Consider the following 23064-nt stretch of genomic DNA (forward strand, 5'->3'; position numbering starts at 1 on the left):
TAGGCAGAAAACTGAAGAACAGATGTCATGGCAGAGAGCTGCCCGAGAATGTCCACCCAGGATGTTTATGAGACAGTGTAGAGAGCAGTCAACCCAAGTGGCCCCGTGCACTGAGATACATCACACTTTTGGGTGGATAGGGCAAGGCTGTAGAGTAGCAAAGAGTCTTCAGTGGCAAGGGACAGTATAATTTATCTTGTATATTTTAGAGAAAAAACAGGGCAATGTGATTGCTTGCATGGGAGAAAGACTCTCAGGGACAAGGTAAGCATCTTCTCAATCAAAACATTTGGGCTTATCCTTTGATCTCTTCCTTACCAACCCTTATATTAATACCACTTTAATTTTTTTATTTTTTTTTAAGGATTTTATTTTTATTTGACAGAGAGAGCACAACCAGAGGGAGAGAGAGGGAGAAGCAGGCTCCCTGCTGATTAAGGAGCCCGATGTGGGACTCGATCCCAGGACCCTGGGATCATGACCCGGGCCGAGGGTAGCCGCTTAACCGACTGAGCCACCCAGGCGTCCCTTAATACCACTTTTAGAAAAACTTTGTATTGACTTCATTCAGACTTGGATCTACCATAATTTAGCTGATGTTTCCCCAAACAGATTTTCCCATTTAAAAAAGTCAGCTACACTTAGGTAAATCCTGAGGCAAGTGTGTGTGTGGTCTCCGCTCCAGCCCCCATGTTGTAGGTCTTCACCTCCCAAGCCTCTTTTTTTTTTTTTTTAAGATTTTATTTATTTATTTGACAGAGAGAGACACAGTAAGAGAGGGAACACAAGCAGGGGGAGTGGGAAGAGGAGAGGCAGGCTTCCTGCTGAGCAGGGAGCCCAATGTGGGGCTTGATCCCAGGGCCCTGGGATCATGACCTGAGCCGAAGGCAGACGCTTAACGACTGAGCCACCCAGGTGCCCCCTCCCAAGCCTCTTTTAATCCAGCCTCCCATCCTGTGTCCATTCAAGCCCCTAAGGCCCTGCCAGGCACCTGGTTAACTGGTCTCAAATAAATGTATTAAATCAGGAAGTTAGGCATTCATAAGTCAAAGTACTCACACAATTGTGTAAAGAGGAAATCTGACAAAGGAAAAAATATCCAACCTCCCTAGTAATCAGAAGAACGCAAATGTGGTATAAATTTTCAATTACCAAATGAACAAAAGTGAAAAAGAATGACAATACCAGGGCTTGAGAGACTTCAGAGTAATATGAGGCTTCCTGTACATTGGTGGAAGTGTCAACTGGCAGGAGCTTTCTGGAGAACACTTTGGCAATGTATATCATACCCTTCAAAATGTACAGACACAGCAATTCCACCTCTGAGAGTTTATCCTAAGGAATTATTGAACAGGGCCAAGGATATTCAATCCAGCCTTATTTATAATAAAGAATAATTAGGGGGCACCCAGGTGGCTCAGTTGGTTAAGCATCTACCTCCTGCTCAGGTCATGATCTCAGGGTTTTGGGATCGAGCCCCACATCAGGCTCCGTGCTCAGCGGGATGCCTGTTTCTCCCTCTCCCACTGCCCCTGCTTGTGTTCCTGCTCTCGCTATTTCTCTCTCTGTCAAATAAATAAATAAATCTTTAAAAAAAAAAAAAAGGAAAGAAGGAAAACTTGGGGGATGACTGGGTGGCTCAGTCAGTTAAGTGCCTGTCTTAGGCTCAGGTCATGATCCCAGGATCCTGGGATCGAGTCCCGTGTTGGGCTCCCTGCTCAGTGGGGAGTCTGCTTCTCCCTCTTCCTCTGCACCCCGCCCCCGTTCATACTCATTCTCTCTCTCTCAAATGAATAAATAAAATCTTTTAAAGAAAATTTTTTTTCTTTTCTTTAAAAGATTTTATTTATTTATTTGACAGAGAGATAGAGCCAGAGAGCACAAGTGGAGGGAATGGCAGAGGGAGAGGGAGAAGCAGCTCCCTACTGAACAGGGAGCCTGATGTGATGCGGGGCTCGATCCTAGGCCCCTGGGATCATGACCTGAGCCTAAGGCAGGTGCTTAACCATTTGAGCCACCCAGGCACGCTCAAGTGAATAAATAAAATCTTAAAAAAAAAAAGAATAAATTGAAATAACCTAAATGTCCACCAAGTGAGGGTTATTCATATCAATTGTGGTCCATTCATGCAATAAAATAAATACTAAAGAGCCTTTAAAATGATATATTTATAGACATTAGTAGACATGAAAGAATGTCCAATAGGTATTATGTCCTTATGGTGTCATTAATGTAAAATTGTGTGTGTGTGCACATGTACATTCATGCACACGGAGATCTATAATGATAGTCATGGAGGGGCGCCTGGGTGGCTCAGTTGGTTAAGTGTTGGACTTTTGATTTTGACTCAGGTCATAATTTCAGAGTCGCGGGATCGAGCCCCGCATTGGGCTTCACAGTGGGCATGGAGCCTGCTTAAGCGTCTCTTGTCTCCCTCCCCCTTCTCCTATGCCCCTCCCCCCAATACACAAGCGTGCTCTCGCTCTAAAAATAAAATAAAATAATAATAATGATAGTCGGGGCGCCTGGGTGCCTCAGTCGTTAAGCATCTGCCTTTGGCTCAGGTCATGATCCCGGGGTCCTGGGATCGAGCCCCGCATCGGGCTCCCTGCTCACTGGGGAGACTGCTTCGCCCTCTCCCTCTGCCTGCCACTCCCCTTGCTTGTGCTCTCTCTCTCTAATAAATAAATAAAATCTTTTAAAAATAACAATAATGATAGTCATTGAAATATCAACCATGGTGTCCTGTGGTTGGGAGATCTTTCAAAGCCTCTATTTTCTTATTTTTTATTGTTTCTAAAATTACAAAGGCAATATTCTTTATTTTTACATTAATAGCTGACACTAACAGAATGTGTATTTTGTGCTGGTCTCTGCTCTAATTGCTACCTACTATTATTCCTGAAGAAAACAAAATGATAAAGTCCAGAGCTGAGAAATGATGGAGCTAGGACTCACAGCCTTGTTGTCTGGCTCTACAGGCTGCCCTGTTACTACAATAATTAAACCCAAATACAGTGAGAGTCTCTTAGCCCCTCCCCCACCAGCAGACCCACTCCTCTCCCCAGACTCATTGTCAGCCATTGGCGGGTAGCCTTCCAAAGCTTCTGCCAGGCACTTTTAGACATGTGTGGCCAAACACACGGATGTGTGTGTTTCTTTTTTTATAAAATGGGATGGTATTGTTTATCCTGTCATAATGCATAGTTCACCCTCATACTGTTTACCCCTGAGGGGTATTCTGCAGCAGGAATGTAGGGAATGCTTGTGACCGTGCCCCTACTGGAAACTGGCAGTTTCCAGCTTTTCACCTTCACGAACAAAGCTGCAGTGAATATCCTTCTCTACATTCTACAGTATGCAAATATGTAATGATATTTCTGTGGTAATTTCCTAGAAATGGAACCACCGCATCAAAAGACATGCACACTAAATGTTGAAAGCAGCTGCCCAATTCCCCACACCAAGACTGTGCTGCCCCACTCTCACATACAGCGTAGACATACATGCTACACTATGGACGCACATCCACTAATCTTGCACCCACATCCCCGTGTTTTCACCAGCACCGGAAGTCGCCAATCTTTTTCATTTTTGCCAATATGAGAAATGAAGAATGTCATTCCATTTGCAATAATTTAAATGTCCTTGATTCCTAGTAAAGTTGAAAGTCTTTTGGCCATCTTCATTTCTTTCCAGAATTGTTCACTTTTTCAGTTGGGTAATTTGAGTTTTTCTTATTGATGTGAAGGAGTTGTGTTATAAATACCAGTTTTTTGATGCCCTGTGTGTTGTAAGTATTTTCTCACTGTGTTACATTTCTTGGAACTTTGTCTTATTTTGTTATACAGAAGTTTTAGTTTAGTTTATTTTTATGTAACAAAAGCTGCCCATTTTTTTCCCTTGTGGTTTTACATCTTGTTTAGGAATTCTTTCTAGACAACCAAGAATATAAGAAGACTCTCCTGTATTCTCTTCTAGTGTATTTGCATTGTTGTTTATACATTTTAAATTATTTATTTTAATTGTGGTAAAATATATATAACATGAATTTTACCATTTCAACCATTGTTAAGTGTACGGTTCAGTGACCTAAGATACATTCACCTAAGGTGATGGAGTGACCATCAGCACCATCCATCTCCAGAACTTTTTTCATCTTGCAAAACTGAAACTCTCTACCCATCAAACAATAACTCCCACTCCCCGCTCCCCTCAGCCCCTGGCAGCCACTGTTCTATTTCCGGTCTCTATGAATTTAGTTACTCCAGGTCTCCACAAAAGTGGAATCACGCAGTGTTCATCTTTTGTGCCTGGCTTCTGTCGCCTCGTGTAAAGTCTTCAAGGTTCATCCATGTTGTAGCATGTGTCAGAATTTCTTCTCTTTTTAAGAGTCAATAATAGTCCATCATAAGATTTAACTTTATGTTTAGACTTTAATTCATGTAGAATTTAATATTGTGTTTGGTGAGAAGTAGGTGGCAGGTAAGTTTTTTTTTATTTTTAAGTTGTTCACCTTTAAACAACTCCTCTATCAAAACCTAAATTCCCATGAGGGCCCAGGTCTGCTTCTGGACTGTTGTTCATTGATCCCTTTGTCTATATCTGGACTGGAATCAGGCTCCAGCTTTTTTTTTTTAATTTTATTATGTTATGTTTGTCACCATACAATACATCATTGGTTTTTTTTTTTTTTTTAAGATTTTATTTATTTGAGAGAGAGAATGAGAAAGAGAGAGCACATGAGAGGGGGGAGGGTCAGAGGGAGAAGCAGACCCCCCGCTGAGCAAGGAGCCCGATATGGGACTCGATTCCGGGACTCCAGGATCATGACCTGAGCCGAAGGCAGTCGCTTAACCAACTGAGCCACCCAGGCGCCCACATCATTGGTTTTTGATGTGGTGATCCACGATCCATTGTTTTCGTATAACACCCAGTGCTCCATGCAGTACGTGCCCTCCTTAATACCCATCACCAGGCTAACCAATCCCCCTTCCCCCTGCCCCTCTAAAACCCTGTTTGTTTCTCAGAGTCCATAGTCTCTCATGGTTCATCTCTCCCTCCAATTCCCCCCCCCATTTTTCCCTTCCTTCTCCTAATGTCCACCGTGCTATTCCTTATGTTCCACAAATAAGTGAAACCATATGATAATTGACTTTCTCTGCTTGACTTATTTCACTTAGCATAATCTCCTCCAGTCCCATCCATGTTGATGCAAAAGTTGGGTATTCATCCTTCCTGATGGCTGAGTAATATTCCATTGTATATATGGACCACATCTTCTTTATCCATTCATCTGTTAAAGGGCATCTCGGCTCTTTCCACAGTTTGGCTATTGCGGACATTGCTGCTATGAACATTGGGGTGCATATGGCCCTTCTTTTCACTACATCTGTGTCTTTGAGGTAAATACCCAGTAGTGCAATTGCTGGGTCATAGGGTAGCTCTATTTTTAAATTTTTGAGGAACCTCCACACTGTTTTCCAAAGTGGCTGTACCAACTTGCATTCCCACCAACAGTGTAAGAGGGTTCCCCTTTCTCCACAACCTCTCCAACATTTGTTGTTTCTTTCCCTGTCCATTTTTGCCATTCTAACTGGTGTAAGGTGGTATCTCAATGTGGTTTTGATTTGGCTTTCCCTGATGGCTAATGATGATGAACATTTTTTCATGTGTCTGTTAGCCATTTGTTATGTTTTCTTCAGAGAAGTGTCTTTTCATATCTTCTGCCCACTTTTTGACTTGATTATTTGTTTTTTGGGTGTTGAGTTTGAGAAGTTCTTTATAGATCTTGGATACCAGCCCTTTATCTGTAGTGTCATTTGCAAATATCTTCTCCCATTCTGTGGGTTGCCTCTTTGTTTTGTTGACTGTTTCCTTTGCTGTGCAGAAGCTTTTTATCTTGATGAAATCCCAAAAGTTCATTTTTGCTTTTGTTTCACTAGCTTTTGGAGATGTATCTTGAAAGAATTTGCTGTGGGCGATGTCAAAGAGGTTACTGCCTATGTCTCACATTGAGGTCTTTCATCCACTTTGCGTTTATCTTTGTGAATGGTGTTAGAGAATGGTCGAGTTTCATTCTTCTGCATGTGGCTGTCCATTTTCCCAGCACCATTTATTGAAGAGACTGTCTTTTTTCCATTGCATGTTTTTTCCTGCTTTGTCAAAGATTATTTGACCATAGAGTTGAGGGTTCATATCTGGGTTCTCTATTCTGTTCCATTGGTCTATATGTCTGTTTTTGTGCCAGTACCATGCTGTCTTGGTGATCACGGCTTTGTAATATAGCTTGAAATTGGGCAACGTGATGCCCCCAGCTTTGTTTTTCTTTTTCAACATTTCCTTGGCGATTCGGGGTCTTTTCTGATCCATACAAATTTTAGGAATGTTTGTTCCAGCACTTTGAAAAATGTCATTGGAATTTTGATCGGGATGGCATTGAAGGTATAGATTGCTCTGGGTAGCATAGACATTTTAACAATGTTTATTCTTCCGATCCATGAGCATGGAATATTTTTCCATCTTTTTGTGTCTTCTTCAATTTCTTTCATGAGTGTTTTGTAGTTCCTAGAGTATAGATCCTTTACTTCTTTGGTTAGGTTTATTATGAGGTATCTTACAGTTTTTGGTGCTATTGTAAATGGAATCGTTTCTCTAATTTCACTTTCTACAGTTGCATTGTTAGTTTATAAGAAAGCAACTGATTTCTGTGCATTGATTTTGTATCCTGCCACATTACTGAATTGCTGGATGAGTTCTAGTAATTTGGGGGTGGTGTCTCTTGGGTTTTCCACATAAAGTATCATGTCGTCTGCGAAAAGAGAGAGTTTGACTTCTTCTTTGCCATTTTGCATACCTTTTATTTCTTTTTGTTGTCTGATTGCTGTTGCTAGGACTTCTAGTACTATGTTGAACAACAGTGGTGAGAGTGGGCATCCTTGACATGTTCCTGCTCTTAAGGGAGAGGCTCTCAGCTTTTCCCCATTGAGGATGATATTTGCTGTGGGTTTATCATAGATGGATTTTATGAACTTGAGGAATGTTCCCTCTATGCCTATACTCTGAAGAGTTTTAATCAGGAAAGGATGTTGTATTTTGTCAAATGCTTTTTCTGCATCAATTGAGAGGACCATATGGTTCTTCTCCCTCCTCTTATTAATGTGTTCTATCACATTGACTGATTTGGGAATGTTGAACCACCCTTGCATCCCGGGGATGAATCCCACTTGGTCGTGGTGGATGATCCTTTTAATGTATTGTTGGATCCTATTAGCTAGTATTTTGTTGAGGATTTTGGAATCCATATTCATCAGGGATATCGGTCTGAAATTCTCCTTTTTGATGGGGTCTTTGCCTGGTTTGGGGATTAAGGTAATGCTGGTCTCATAGAATGAGTTTGGAAGTTTTCCTTCTGTTTCTGTTTTTTGAAACAGCTTCAATAGAATAGGTATTATTTCTTCTTTGAATGTTTGGTAGAATTCCCCAGGGAATCCATCAGGCCCTGGACTCTTGTGTTTTGGGAGGTTTTTGATCACTGCTTCAATCTCGTTACTGGTTATTGGCCTATTCAGGTTGTCAATTTCTTCCTGTTTCAGTCTTGGCAGCTTATAGGTTTCCAGGAAGGCCTCCATTTCCCCAGATTGCTCAGTTTATTGGCATATAGTTGTTGATAATAATTTCTAATAATTGTTTCTATTTCCTTGGTGTTAGTTGTGATCTCTCCCCTTTCATTCATAATTTTATTAATTTGGGTCCTTTCTCTTTTCCTTTGGATAAGTCTGGCCAGTGGTTTATCGATCTTATTAATTCTTTCAAAGAACCAACTTCTAGTTTCGTTCATCTGATCTACTGTGTTTCTGGTTTCTAATTCATTGATTTCTGCTCTAATTTTAATTATTTCTCTTCTAATGTGTGGCTTAGGCATCATTTGTTGCTTTTTCTCTAGTTCTTTAAGGTGTAGAGTTAGTTGGTGAATTCGGGATTTTTCTATTTTTTTGAGTGAGGCTTGGATGACTATGTATTTCCCCCTTAGGACCGCCTTCGCAGTATCCCATAGGTTTTGGACCGATGTGTTTTCCTTCTCACTGATTTCCATGAATTGTTTAAATTCTTCTTTGATTTCCTGGTTGACCCAAACATTCTTGAGCAGAGTGGTCTTTAGCTTCCAAGTGTTTGAATTTCTGCCAAATTTTTTCTTGTGATTGAGTTCCAGTTTTAGAGCACTGTAGTCTGAGAATATGCAGGGAATAATCTCATTCTTTTGGTATAGGTTGAGACCTGATTTGTGACCCAGTATGTGGTCTATTCTGGAGAAAGTTCCATGTGCGCTCGAGAAGAATGAGTATTCTGTTGTTTTAGGGTGGAATGTTCTGTAAATATCTATGAGGTCCATCTGGTCCAATGTATCATTCAAAGCTCTTGTTTCCTTGTTGATTTTCTGCTTAGATAATCTGTCCATTGCTGAAAGTGGAGTATTGAGGTCTCCTACAATTAACGTATTGTTATCAATATGACTCTTTATTTTGGTTAACAGTTGGCTTATGTAGATGGCTGCTCCCATGTTGGGGGCATAGATATTTACAATTGTTAGATCTTCTTGTTGGATAGACCCTTTAAGAATGATATAGTGTCCTTCTGTGTCTCTAATTACAGACTTTAGTTTAAAATCTAATTTGTCTGATATAAGAATTGCTACCCCAGCTTTCCTTTGAGGTCCACTGGCATGGAAGATGGATCTCCATCCCTTCACTTTCAGTCTGGATGTATCTTTAGGTTCAAAATGAGTGTCTTGTAGACAGCATATGGATGGGTCCTGTCTTTTTATCCAGTCTGCAGCCCTGTGCCGTTTTATGGGAGTGTTTAGGCCATTCACGTTGAGAGTGATTATTGAAAGATATGAATTAATTGTCATCATGTTGCCTGTGAAGACGTTGTTTTTATAGATTGTCCCTGTAAATTTCTGTTGTATATCACTGTTGGGGTCTTTCTCCTTTTATAGAACCCCCCTTAATATTTCTTGCAGGGCCAGCTTAGTGGTCACATATTCTTTCAGTTTCTGCCGGTCATGGAAGTTCTGCATCTCTCCATCCATTCTAAATGAAAGCCTTGCTGGATAAAGTATTCTTGGCTGCATGTTCTTCTCATTTAGTACCCTGAATATGTCTTGCCAAGCCTTTCTGGCTTGCCAGGTCTCTGTGGTTAGGTCTGATGTTATTCTGATGTTCCTCCCTCTGTACATAAGGAATCTCTTCCCCCTAACTGCCCTTAAAATGGTTTCCTTGGTTCTAAGATTTGCAAGTTTTACTATTACATGCCGGGGTATTGGCCTGTTTTCCTTGATCTTGGGAGGGGTCCTCTCTGCCTCTAGGACGCGAATGTTTGTTTCACTCCCCAGATTAGGGAAGTTCTCAGCTACGATTTGCTTAAATACATCTTCTAGTCCTCTCTCTCTCTCCACTCCCTCCGGGATTCCAATTATTCTGACATTGGAACGCTTCATGGTGTCACTTATTTCTCTGATTCTGTTTTCATGGATTCTGAGTTGTTTTTCCCTGGCCTCCTCTTTTCCCTTTTTATCTATTATAGTGTCTTCCAGGTCGCTTATTCTCTCTTCTGGCTCAGTTACCCTAGCTGTTAGATTATCTAGATTGGATTGGATCTCATTGATAGCATTTTTAAGTTTTGCCAATTCACCTTTTATTTCTGCCCTTAGAGACTCTATGTTGCCATTAACTGATTTCTCCATTCTAGCCATTGTCTTCACAATTGCTAGCCTGAATTCCATCTCCGACATCTTGGTTATATCTGCATCCATTTGTAAATCTGCAGCATAAGTCATAATCTCTGAGTCTTTTCTATTTTGGGGGCTCCTCCTCCTAGTCATTCTGTTGATGGGTGTTTGAGGGAATGTATGGAGTCCAAATTATTGACCAGAACTCAAGCAAGATGCACCTGTTTTCTTGGGGCCTTAGGGTTGCTGGCCTCTTGTTTTCCCAGCCTGTCTTCTGCGGGAGGGGCCTGCCGCGCTGTTACTCAGGCAACCCTGTTTGGGCGGAGTTGCCCTGCCCCCCTGTGGCGGGGCATGGGCTCAGCGGGAATCAGTTTTGGGGGCTTTTGTTCTCTGGTGGCTTTCCGTGGCGGCTTTCCACATCTCTTCCGCAAGTCAGAGCAGAAGAGACCGTTTCCAACCCTCTGCCTCAGAGCAGAGAGACCACAATCTGTTCTTCAGTGAGCTCTCCAGGCCACACCGTCTCCATCTCTGTCCATGCTGCTATAAACTGCAGTGTCCTGGGTTGTGCGCCCCTCCGCAGTGCTCCCAGTCCTACCTCCAGGTCGGGCCACGTCTCTGCCCTTTGCGCTTCTAAAACCGCCAGCCACTCCCAGTTCGCTGGTGCGACCCCGCCATTCCAGGTTTCCACCCCGGGGGCTGCCCTAAAGTCCTTTCCCTGCCGCTACCGGTCTGAGAGTCTGTGCCCGCCCCCAGCGCGCGAGGCTGTCACTCACCAGCGGTGTAGGATCCCCATGGCCAGGCACCCTCCCGCTGCTGTTTATCCTCTGATATCTGCCCGCGGAATCACAGCTCCCCGTACCTCAAAACCAACCGCCTGCGATATTCTGCTTGTAGAGATCCAGATCTTCTTACATCTCAGGCTGGTTTCGTGGGTGCTCAGAGTGGTCTGGTGGATATCCAGCTCAATTCTGGGGACCAGTTGAAATAGGGTTCCCTACTCTTCCACCATCTTTCCCCCCCTCAATTGCGAATCCAGGCTCCAGCTTTTAGGCAAGTTTCTCTGCTGACAGCGTAGCCGTCCCCATTCTTCTTTTTTAGACATTCCCCAACCATTTTCAGACATTTACTTTTTCAGAAGAACTTCAGAATTAGTCACGTGGTCCAAAACTACTCTTTTGGGATTTTGATTGGAATAGCTTGAACCTACCCACTGACTTGGGGTTGACGTCTTGCAAAACGGAGCCTGCTGGCCTGGTGCTCCTGGCAGCTCTCCAGGCTGTCTGGTGCCGCCCTCTGCTGGGCTGTCTCGGGCCTTCCCACTCGGCTCCTCCACCCAGCCTCTGATTCTGTCCTCTAGAAAGAACAAATCCCTATACATCCTTGGTCTAATTTCTTTCCTTCCCCAGATGACATATGGATTTTAATATGAACTATGAGAACCAAAGCCCAGAGTGGACTTGTAGAATCCCCAGGCCCTGCAGCAGAAGCCGTGGGGAAATGCTTTTTTGTCAGGAACGCTTTCTTTGCTCCCCGCAAACCACACCCCATAAGGCAGACACTGAACACAGGTGTGACTGGCCCTGAGTAGCCAGGCTCCAGTTGATACTTTTTTTTAAACAGCTTTATTATTATAGGTTATCATCAACTTCCCTCATTTTAAATGTACAATTAAATGATTTTTTAGTGAATGTAGAGTTGTGCGACCATCACTAAATCCAGTTTGGGAACATTTCTGCCACCCCCAAAAAGACCCCTCATGCCCATGTATGGTCTTCCTCTGGAATGTCACTTTGCCCTGAGCACAACAACATCAGGAGAAGTGAGGGGGAGAGTGGGAGGGTTCCCAAGATCTTCTGCCTGTGAGTCTAGCACCAATGTCCCAACAACATGCAGCGCATGCACATGACTTGCCAGCTATCACCCCTTGCCCCAAGGAGACCTCGTGGGGGCTGCTCCTGAGGGCAGAGGCCACGCTGAGCCCCATCCTAACCCCTTCCAGGTGGATAAAGTTTGAAGAAAAGGTAGAGGAAGGAGGCGAACGCTGGAGCAAGCCCCACGTGTCCACACTGTCGCTTCACAGCCTCTTCGAGCTGCGGACCTGCTTGCAGACGGGGACGGTGCTGCTGGATTTGGACAGCGGCTCCTTACCACAGATCATAGGTGAGGCAGGGACCACCGGGGCCCCAGAAAGCCATGGCAGCCTTGTGCCCACACCTGGTCTGTGTGACGCCCGCCTGATTCTGCGGACACCAGGCTCTGGGTCTGACACTCCCAAGACAGCGGCACAATGGCTCCAGGTCTGGGGCCCATGTAAAGCTCATTCTCTGAAACGCCATCCTGCAAGGGAGCAAAAAGGAGAGGGGCTTCCTAGCGTTATCAGAGATAACCTATTGCCATGGCAACCTGTTTCTTGTCAGAGTAAAGGGATCATCATGCATCTTTAGGAAATTAGCTCTCATTTAGTGGAGCGGTGAAGGGAGACAATAAGGCTGGCCTTATTATCCCTAAAACGTTTTGCCAATTTTGTTCTACTACATTCAAATTTGCCACAAGTATTTTGTCCCAAATGCTTTTCTAAAAGGAATTCATGTTAGGACTAAAACCATCGAACACAGAACTTTTGTGCTTCTTAGGCTACTTCATTGACTTTTCACAATAGTGCCGATAGAGCAGAGAATTGTATATACACACAAACAGACGCACACGTGTGCACATACCCAAAGGCCTGTGACCTGCTCGTGTTTCCACAGTTTGTGGCAAAGCTGGGACTATTTCCACATCTCCTGCCTCCTTTAGTCACTTTTAATCCCACTGATAATAGATGAAACTGAAGACCCCCACACTCCTGGTCCGTCTGTCCCACATAGATGAGGCATGTCTGTTCCCCACTTAGATGACGTCATTGAGAAGCAAATTGAAGACGGCCTCCTGCGGCCCGAGCTCCGGGAGAGGGTCAGCTATGTCCTCCTGAGGAAACACCGTCACCAAACCAAGAAGCCCATCCACCGCTCCTTGGTTGACATTGGAAAGTCTGTCTCCTCCACCACCAGTGAGTTGGGCCATATGCTGGTGGGCAGTGGGCATGTGGGGGCTGGTGTCAAGTCCCAGGGTCTGGGTGAGCCCACCTTGGTGGCTGGAGAGTCTTGGCAATGTAGAGGCTTCCTGAACTTCATGATCCTGGAGAAATTCTGAGGTTCTGGGGATCCCTCAACCTCCTTCTATGGCATGCCTGCAGAGACCTCAGCCATACCCCAGTGTGGTCCCCAGCAGCAGAACAGAACTAGTCCTAGGAAGAGAGCTGGTTCTCAGCCTGGGCTGCACATGGCAATCACCTGGGGGTATGAAACATGTCCCAGTGCCTCAGCCTCACCCTGAGAGCTGGATTCAGTTGATCTGGGGGATGGCCTGGGAACAGGGAGTTTAGAAAGCTCCCCAGGAGATTCTCTTGTGTGGTTAGGATTGCAAAATGCTGGTAGAGATGGCATGTATGTGGAAAGAGCTTGAAAGTCTCCCACTGAACCCCCAAGAAGAGCCAAGAGCCTTGGCAGAAAATGAAGCACATCAAGGCGATAGAAGGTTCTGGGTTCATCTCAAGTGTGCCAGGGCTTGTAAATCTGGCAGCTGTGTCACTGTGATTGACAGAGCCTGGGGCCATTAGGGAGAGTGGATTGTTCCAAGCACACATCTCCAACCCGCAACTCTCCACTCTTGATACTGCAGAGTCGAGATGCCCAGACAGTAGCCTTGCTGAACCTGCCAGATAAATGCAGCAATCAGAACAAAGTTGATGAGGTTGCTAAAGAAGGAATCTTAAGGAATCTCTTTAGATGAATTGTTTAAGATGGAAAGTGTTTAGCATATGATAATAACAGCAGGTGTAGAATCGGCACTTAGCATGTTCCGGGCACTATTCTGAGTGCTTCGCATGTATTAACTCACTTCATCTTCACAGTAACCCTGTGGCTAGGTACTGTTCTTGTTATCCCCATTTTACAGATGAGCAGCCTGAGGCACCAAGAGACTAAGTTACTTGCCTAAGATCACACAGCTAGTAAGTGGTGGAGTCAGGGATGAACCCAGCTGTCTACGACACCGGTTGCCTATTTAACAATTGTGTATCTATCTCATTCTCAAGAGTACAAATATTTTCTCTGTAATCTTGTTCAGACTGTTAACTTACTCAAAAGCAAAATATAAAACAACCAAAATAGGCTTTCTTCCAGAAAGGGGAAGAGACACGTCTCAAAGCCCAGCTTTGTTCAGGTAGAATGACTGGAAATGTAAGCCATGCTGACAGCAAGGCTGCTGACGCCAAATCCCTTCTGTTCCTCCTCCCAGATCGCAGCCCGGCCCGGAGCCCAGCAGCTGGTCCGAGCCTCCACCACTCCACCGAGGACCTGAGGATGCGGCAAAGTGCCAGTTACGGCCGGCTGTGTGAGTGTGTTCTCAGCAGCTGCCTGTGGTGGCTGGGGAATGCCAGCTTCCGTAAGCTTTCGTGGGTGGGGGAGATAAAGGCCAGGACCTGTCTAGAATTCCCAGGACAGGCATTGGGAGAAATCTAACCTTCACCCCAAACCCGGGCTGTCTTTGGGGCCTAACTTACTACCCTAAGTGTCTAGGTAACTGCTCTGACAGATGCAACTCTAAATCAAATGCTGGCATAATCAGTACCCAATCCTATGGTGCTAGGCATTTTTGTCTTAGTCTGTACCTTTGTTTCCCCCAGAATGGTCATCAGTCCCATTTTTGGTAAGAAGCGTTCCTCGAAACTGAATTAGAAACAGGCTAGGGACTTTCCTCTGCCATGCCTGGATGACAGCCTTGTGCACCACGACCATGGGATGCTGGCAGTCACAGCCCCCCTCGCATCCTGGGAATGGGTGAGGGTACTTGTGAGGTGAACGGTCACAGACAGGGCTTTTCAGGCAGTTCATCAGAGGGAACACACAGGTGAGCTGTGAAGCAAAGAAAAGAGAATCTGCAAAATGGAAAGAAAAGAGTGAGAAGAGTATGTTCCTGTTTAAGTACTTTTACTAAAAGGCCAAGATATGAATAAGTTATGTCAGCTGTGCCCTGACCAGGCCCAAGGAATGATTTGGAGGGCAGTGTGGGCCCTGGCCAAGGGCTCAGCTACAGTCTTTTCTCTCTGTTGTTGGTGGCCCCGGGTCCCCAGGTCCACATAGGGATGCCAGGAGGCGGCAGGCAACGAATGGCTCTGGGGCGAGCCTGCCTCCCAGTTGTTCATTGTGTCTGAGATCACCGTTATGGCCAACACTGCAGTGAAGGAAGCCTGGAGAAAATGTCCTGTGTGCACACCATCCCACCCCGGGGTGGCCCCTGGAAGGCTCAAAGAGGAGACACGCCTGAGTCTTGGAGAGCAAATAGGGGTTTTCCAGGAGCACGTGGTAGGGTGGGGGCGACGCAGGAGAGGGGTGTTCCAAACAAAAGAAACGAACAGCAGAAGGAAGGCACTGTGAAGGGGGCAGTTCACTTCATGAGAAGGGCAGGGCCTGAGGGCAAGAGGGTCAAACTGAAGAGGGCCCACATGCCCTGCAAAAGGACCCTCCCTGCCTCTACTGTGAAGGTAATGGGACCTCTGAGTTTTAAGCAGAGGCAAACCATGATCCCGGTGCATTGAGTTTAAGGTGCCAGGTGGGGCTGCCCAGTGGATTCTGGGGCTCGAGAGAGAGGTATAGAGTGGAGACCCAATCTGGACATCCTCAGCCCAGGGTGGGTATGAAGCAATGGGGGATGAAGGGGGTGAAGCCTCTGCAGGGAGTGAAGGCAAAGCAAGGCCCTGAGCCCAGCAGGTGAGGATCCTGGATACAAGTAAGAAGAAGGGAGCCAAGAGAGGGCAGAGTTCTGGCAGCTAGAGTATGCCACAGGCCACAGAAAGCCAAGAAATAACAGGTCTGAGAATGCCCATTGGATGTGGCTGCTGCTGGGGAATGAGAGCTGACTTTCTCCTCCCTTAACGGGGGAAGGAACCATTGGGCAGTTCAGATAATTTGCCATCACTGTTCTCCCCACAAGAGAGCCCCGCCTTCCTTCCTTCTGCCGGCCAAATCCTTGACCATCTTGCAACACGCACATGGGTCATGGGGGAGTCCAAGTCCAAGCTCAGTGACACCTGGCACCTCACCTGATAATGTGTCTGTGTCCCTCCCCTCCTTCAGGGCCTGGCACAGAGCAGACATCTCGGTCTCTGCCCAAGGGGGCTGGGCGGAGGGGTAGCGAGCAGCAGACTGAGGAGTGAGAAGGGAAGAGAGAGAAGAAGAGGGAGCAGAGGCTAGCTCCAGGGGCTGAGGGATGAGGGGGAGGGGGTCTTGCTTTGGTTATGAAGCCAGGAGAAGCATGTGTAGGGACCAAGGGAAAAGGACCTGCAAGAGCCTGACTTCCCCTTCTTTTCCTTCTCTCCCAGGTCACGCCCAGAGCAGAAGCATGAATGATATTTCTCGCACCCCAAACACAGACCAGGTAGACCCTACACTTGGCTGCAGTGAAGGCCCAGGGCAGAAAGGCGCCTTTGGTTTCAGGGGCAGGGAGGCCCTACAGACAGAACTTCACTCCCATGAGGGAGTAGGAGTCCCCAGGAAGGACCCGGGTGGGGGCTCTGGGCTGCCTTGGTGACTAGCCAGCCCATCAGTCAGGTACTGACCAAGCCCCATATGCTGGTGCCATGCCAGGCACTAGGGGGAGTGGGGGACAGAGAAGCATATCAGGTGAGGGGCCAGCCGTCCCTGAGCTTGGGAATTGTTGGACAGAGAAGAGCAGCACACAGTCTCACCTCCTCCATGGCCGGACACCCATTGTGGAAGAGCCAACTCCCATCTGCTTGGGCCGCAGGGGGCTGGGGGATGAGGCCTGCTGTCCAGCAAGCCTGGGCTCTCTTGTCTGACCCCTCCGCTCACACTGCAATTGAGCAAAGTTGCCACCCATCAAGGAATGTCTTAGGGATCCAGTCGTTGCCTGTTCACTTGGTCCTGGTGTTAACCCATTTTGAGTCTTCTCATCCAGAAATAGGGCAAAGTATTTGGTTATTTCAGTCTCCTGAGAAATGCTTGGAGAATTTAAAGTCAGGCCTTCACAGCAATCTGGATGAGAGCTAAAACCACTGATGAGAGTATCCATGGGCATCTTGTTTCCCCTCTCCCTGACCAGCGGAAAAACAAATTCATGAAGAAGATCCCCAAGGACTCAGAAGCCTCCAACGTGCTCGTGGGCGAGGTGGACTTCCTGGACCAGCCGTTCATCGCCTTCGTGCGTCTCATCCAGTCAGCCATGCTGGGAGGAGTGACTGAGGTGCCTGTCCCCACCAGGTGAGGGCCACTGAAATCTGACCCCCCTCACCTGCCTGAGGGAAACCAGCTGTCCATGTAGTGGGCACAAAGGGCTGTTGGAAACATCCCTAAAATATAGAAGGAAAATCAGTCAATTGCTGGGGAGGGAAATCTTCTGACTAGGAGAGAGTTTTAGAGTTAATTTAAAATAATCATAAAAAAGAAGGAGCTGAGACAGACACTGTTGGCTGGGTTTGGGCAACAAGACAATGGTGAGGATGCTCAAGGCGAAGCTGGTGGAAGCAAAGAAGAGATGTCTTTCCGGAGCAAATACGGGATTCAAAGGAGGGAAGGGACAAGTGTGTGGTCAATTCATGAGTTAAGAATGAATAATGTCCAGGGCCAGAGAATCCCTCTCTTCACCTGCTTCAATTTGTCCTCGCTTCCTCCACCTCCTCCTCCTTCCTCTTCTTTGCAGATTTCTGTTCATACTGCTTGGACCTTCTGGGAGAGCAAAATCCTACAATGAAATTGGCCGTGCCATTGCAACCCTCATGGTAGACGATGTAAGTGGTAACGAGAAGCATGTACTCCTGACTGTCATGGCTCCTGCATCAAGCACTGGGCCTTCATTCACTCACTTATCCAACAGGCCCATTGGAGCACCTACTGTGTTGCCAGGCTTGTGCAGGGCGCTGAGGGTTATGAGAATCGGGGCCGTCACTGCCCTTTAGAAGCACCAATCAAGGGGGAGGGACAGACCTGTAATTCTGAAGTGAACCACATGCTAACTGTCCTGGCAGCCAAGCGAGGCCTCACACAGGAGAGGGCTTTACACTAAGGATGAGCAGGAGTGAGGTCGACCCTGCAGAAGCCTAAGAGGCAGGCATTCCAGATGAAGGGAAAAGGAGCCAAAGCTAGGAGATGGAGAAGCTGAATAAAAGTGGTTCAGCTTAGGCTCAGTGTAAGAACTTCAAGAGCAGGAGGGGAGCCCGAGATGACATGGAGCCTGGAGGCACAGCCTAGAGCTCTCTCTGTCCCAGGAGTGAATGGGAGCCTAGAAGATGTTCAACACAGGTGGGATCTGTACGTCAGAAAGAACGCCCTGAAGACATCTGGAAGGATGCAGCCTAACCTTCCAAGGATGAGGCACTAGGAAGTTATAATCAGATCTAAAATATCTGAGATTTTGGGACTGGGCTCTGAACAGGTTTTCAAATGAGCTTGCTCCATGCCAAACTGAAAGCAGAAAGGTTAGGTGATTGAGCCAAAGTCCTACAGCTAGGACACGGAGACCTGGCCTTCAGGTCTTCGCCCAAGGCCCGCTGCTCCCCACTGTGCTGAATTTCACCTGCAGGGCTCTGTCCTTCCTTCCCTACAGACAGAGTAAGCTGGTAGGAGTAAAGGTTCAGAGGGATTTTCTCTGACACTATACGTGATGTGCTCCCAGGAGGTGGCTAAGAAGCAGACCTCAGCAAGATGTCCCCTTCCTCTTCCCTTGCCAGCTCTTCAGTGACGTGGCCTATAAAGCCCGGAATCGGGAAGACCTGATAGCAGGGATTGATGAGTTTCTGGATGAGGTCATTGTCCTTCCTCCTGGAGAATGGGACCCAAATATCCGAATTGAGCCCCCCAAGAAGGTGCCCTCTGCTGATAAGAGGTGTGTGTGTGGATGGAGAGGTGGCGAGGAGGGAAGTGGTTCAAAGGGAGTTCTGAGTCTGTCCATGGCTTTTCTGGTCAGCATAGATGGGGTTGTGGTATTTCTTCTCCTGGTGTCATTTTATTTCTTAAAAAAGAAAAGAAAAGAAAGCAATATGCTGCATGTGAACATCTGTAACATCTGGGTGACCTGTGCATGGGTACCGTGACATCATCTGCATCTGTCTCTGTCTTTTAAGATATTTCATGTTTTTTGTTGGAGAGGTAAGAGGTGTTCTTGGGACAGTTCTAGAGGGCCTAAGCTCGTCCCAGGATTGGGAGCGCCATCGTCTTCTGCCCCCTTGCTCCTTACAGGAAATCCGTGTTCTCGCTGATGGAGCTAGGCCAGATGAACGGCTCTGCAGGGGGAGGCGGCGGGGCGGCTGCAGGAGGCGGCGGCGGAGGCTCTGGCAGTGGCGGCGGGGCCGGCGGAGGGAGCAGCGGGGATGACGGAGAGATGCCAGCCATGCACGAAATCGGGGAAGAGCTTATCTGGACGGGAAGGTGCCCACCCCAGGCCTGACGGTGACGCCAGCCAACCTTTAGGCTTGTCTCCTTCTCACCCAGCTGCGGGAACCTTCCCCCAGCTCTGCCTGCAGCGCCCCCTCCCGGCCATGGGGTCTGGCCACTGCACTCTTTTCCTCCCCACACCTTCAAAACCCTTCTGGATCTGGCGAAAGGGTTGTGGCAGGAGAAGGGAAGTGGGGCCCAGCACTGCAGTGGATGCACCCGAATTTTCTCTAGACTCTGTTCCTGTATGAGTCTTCTAGGGCTGTCCTAACAAAGTGTCATATTCTAGGTGGCTTAAGCAATAGAAGTTTTCTCTCACAGTTCTGGAGGGTAGAAGTTCCAAATCAAGGCATTGGCAGGGCCAGCTCCCTCTGAGACCCTGGGTGGCATCCTTACTTCCCTCTCTCCAGCTTCTGGTGGTGACCGGCCATCCTCAGTGTCCTTGGCTTGCAGCAGTGTGGCTCCAGTCTCTGCGTCTGTCCTCACCTGGTGTTCTCCCCATGTGTCTTCCTGGGGCACTTTCCTCTTCTTCTGAGGACACTAGTCATATTGGATTAAGACCCACCCCCATGACCTCATCTTAACTTGATTACATCAGCAAAGACCCTATTTCCCTATAACATCACATTCACAGGTACTGGGGTTAGGATTTCAATGTGTCTTTGGGGGTGACACAATTCATAACAGTACCATTTGAATTTTTTTCCCTTTTTTCTTTGTTTAAGAGAGAGAGAGGGTGAGAGACTTTGGGTTGGGTTTCCTTGCTGGCTCTTAGAATAATTCAGGTTTCTCTGAATTTAGGAAAGGACATGGCCCTGCAAAGCTATGTGTGAATTATGATTTTGAGAACGGAGTCATGTTTTATATGCCTTTGGCTCTATGCCAGCCAGTAGTTCCAAATTGGGGGTAGCTTTGCCTGCACCCCCATCTTCCCCCAGGACACATTTGGCAATGTCCAGAGACATTTTTGTGTGCCACAACTAGAGGGGGATGCTGCTGGCATCTAGTGGACAGATGCTATGAGGCACAGGGCAGCCCTACAACAAAGGATTACCCAGCCCGACTTGTCAGTAGTACCAAAGCCGAGAAACCCTGCTCCATGCCAAGCGTTGCCTTAGGAGCTGTGGGGGAATAGTAGACCCAATAAACACTGTCCCTAAACCTGAAATTCCCCACTCAATTGTTCCAGAGAATAAAGAAACCAGTTATAAGATTCAGAACCTGCCCGTGATGAATATCGGATGTCTCTTTCTCCTAAAGTTGGACACACCTGTATTCACCAAGCACAGGCAGATGCCCTGCAGATGATCAGGGACATCTCTGAGGAGGACGTCTAGGACTTCTGTGGACCCCACGATTTCCGTTCCCCATGGAATGTTAGGTCTACTCCAGGACATGTCCCCATCAGGCCTCCCCTCTCTCGCATCCAGGCTGTCATGACCACCTTTCCAGTGAGGATGATGCTGACCACAAACTTTCATTCCTGCAAAAAATCCTTCCCTGCCTTTAAATGTTCTGGTAGAAAGGTCCCTCTAGTCAAGTTCCCTTCCTCGCCCCAGATTCTGCAGGCTCCTGTAAATAGCCCTGCCCCTGTGCTGGTGTTTGTGGGGAGAAAGCAGCCCCTGGGCCTGTCTTGAGCAGGTTCTTCGGTGGCCTGCTTCTGGATATCAAGAGGAAGCTGCCCTGGTTCCCAAGTGACTTCTATGACGGCTTCCACATCCAGTCCATCTCTGCCATCCTATTCATCTACCTCGGCTGCATCACCAACGCAATCACCTTTGGTGGGCTTCTGGGGGATGCCACTGACAATTATCAGGTGTGTGTGAGCTGTGGACAGGAGTGCAAACCTCCATAAAATCTGATGCCACCAGGTGGCGGTAAGGAGCTTCATCCCGTAATCCCAAAACCAAGGCTTGGGTTTCATCCACCATGGGGTTCAGACTATCATTTTTAGTAATCCTTTACCCTTCAAAAAATAATAAGCTGATAGTATTAAAAGACCTAAAGCTAAATCATGTTACTAAAGTCCAAATGTAAGGATGACATAAATAGATCAAACTTGTTCAACGTTTATTTTATGTATTAAGTAGTATTAATTGCACTATATGTTTTTTTGTTAATTTTTATTATTGAAGGGTAGTTGACATGCAATGTTATATTAGTTTTCAGATATACAACATAGTGATTTTGGGAGGAGAGGGCCCAAAATAAAAGATGAGCACTGTGGCCTGAGCCCGTGGCTGGATTCTAACCTATGCCAAGAGGCCCCTTCTCCTGCCTCCATTGAGCCTCATACTCTTCATGCCCCCAGGGAGTGATGGAGAGCTTCCTGGGCACTGCCATGGCTGGCGCCTTGTTCTGCCTCTTCTCGGGACAGCCTCTCATCATCCTCAGCAGCACAGGGCCCATCCTCATCTTTGAGAAGCTCCTCTTCGACTTCAGCAAGTAGGTGCCCTTGGCAGCCCCCGGTGCCTGCTCTCACACCTGGGGCAGTATACCAAGGCCAGGACAAGGGAAGAGGCCCAAAAGGGAGGCAGGGGTGAGGAGGCACCAAAGCTGCCTTTATTACCTATGGGAAGGACTGTCAGGTGGTCCCTCCTGACTCCCTCCAGCTACCTGCCTTTAGCCATCCTAGTGCATTTTAGCATAGCTGATAGGGAGACATCAAGGCAAGACAAGAGGAGACAATTCTCACTAATGTGTAAACAGTTATGTCTGGAAGTCAGTGCGGTCTTGAGCTGGAGGTCTGAAGGCTATGCCCTGAACCAGGCAGCTCCTGTCACAACTCTGGGCTCAGTTGCCTCATCTACAACATGAGGCCAGTTAAAGGCCTCCCCCAGCTCTGTCACTCTGATATTCCCTGTTGTTCATTCACCCTGGGTGTTTGTTACCAAATGTGTAAGAATTGAGATGTCTTAGCACCTTCCTGCCACCCCCATGAGATTCTTTCCCAGAATTTGTGAAGATGAGACAACCCCACCCAGGAATTGTCCCTGTCCCTAGTCCTCTCACATTTCCTAGGAGGGCATTTGTGCCATAGGAGGGACAGGTGAGCCACTAAGAGTGGGTCTGGGGAGCCAAGGACATACAAGAGCCCTGGGCTCAAGGCCCCTTCCTTCCCTCTGTCTTCCAGAGGCAATGGTCTGGACTACATGGAGTTCCGCCTCTGGATTGGCCTCCACTCAGCCATCCAGTGCCTTATCCTGGTGGCCACAGATGCCAGCTTTATCATCAAGTATATCACCCGCTTCACAGAAGAGGGCTTCTCCACCCTTATCAGCTTCATCTTCATCTATGATGCCATCAAGAAGATGATTGGTGCCTTCAAGTACTACCCCATCAATATGGACTTTAAGCCTGACTCCATCACCACCTACAAATGCGAGTGTGTCGCCCCCGACACAGGTGACCGGTAATCCCAGATGTGCCCTGGGCTCCCACCCACTCACTCTCCCCCCACCACAGCTCTCTACTGAAATGTAGGAGATACCACCATGAGAGGTATCAGCCCCCTTGGGTGGTAACAAGTGACCTGAACACTACCTGGATGTCCATCTGCCAAGGGTGATGTAAAAAGAATTCCTGGGGCGCCCGAGTGGCTCAGTCAGTTAAGCGCTGACTCTTGGTTTTGGCTCAGGTCATGATCTCAGGGTCATAAGATCGAGCCCCGGATCAGGCAGGTGGATCCTGCTTAAGATTCTCTCTCCCCCTCTCCCTCTGCTCCCCACCATCCCTGCTAGTTTGCTCTCTTAAAAAAAAAAAAAAATTCCTGCACTGGGTGGGAGGTTGAATCAACCACTGGTCAACCTAATAATACTTGGTACTGTTCCTGTGGAATTCCTTACT

The 23064-nt window shown here is 47.1% G+C and overlaps 1 protein-coding gene and 1 long non-coding RNA gene across 2 annotated transcripts in view; one reads left to right on the forward strand and one right to left on the reverse strand.

The window, feature by feature from the left end:
* The window catches only part of SLC4A5 (solute carrier family 4 member 5), a 78693-nt gene that overhangs the window by 33611 nt on the left and 22018 nt on the right, over window positions 1–23064 (forward strand). The window contains exons 4-14 of the mRNA XM_064572299.1: window positions 11730–11890; window positions 12624–12779; window positions 14069–14164; window positions 16152–16207; window positions 16892–17049; window positions 17489–17576; window positions 18516–18670; window positions 19024–19212; window positions 20860–21034; window positions 21530–21663; window positions 22352–22623. Coding sequence (XP_064428369.1) covers window positions 11730–11890; window positions 12624–12779; window positions 14069–14164; window positions 16152–16207; window positions 16892–17049; window positions 17489–17576; window positions 18516–18670; window positions 19024–19212; window positions 20860–21034; window positions 21530–21663; window positions 22352–22623 — 1640 coding nt within the window. The remainder of the gene's footprint in view (window positions 1–11729; window positions 11891–12623; window positions 12780–14068; window positions 14165–16151; window positions 16208–16891; window positions 17050–17488; window positions 17577–18515; window positions 18671–19023; window positions 19213–20859; window positions 21035–21529; window positions 21664–22351; window positions 22624–23064) is intronic.
* LOC135361751 (uncharacterized) lies at window positions 12776–16903 on the reverse strand. The gene is made up of 3 exons (XR_010405590.1): window positions 16518–16903; window positions 14442–14708; window positions 12776–13483 (listed from the first exon to the last, which is right to left on the reverse strand). It is a non-coding gene; the product is annotated as an uncharacterized LOC135361751 (long non-coding RNA).

Source organism: Mirounga angustirostris, unplaced genomic scaffold (assembly GCF_029215605.1).
Source record: "Mirounga angustirostris isolate CCGP_5_RB_7025 unplaced genomic scaffold, mMirAng1.0.hap1 SCAF_10, whole genome shotgun sequence".
NCBI lineage: Eukaryota > Metazoa > Chordata > Mammalia > Carnivora > Phocidae > Mirounga > Mirounga angustirostris.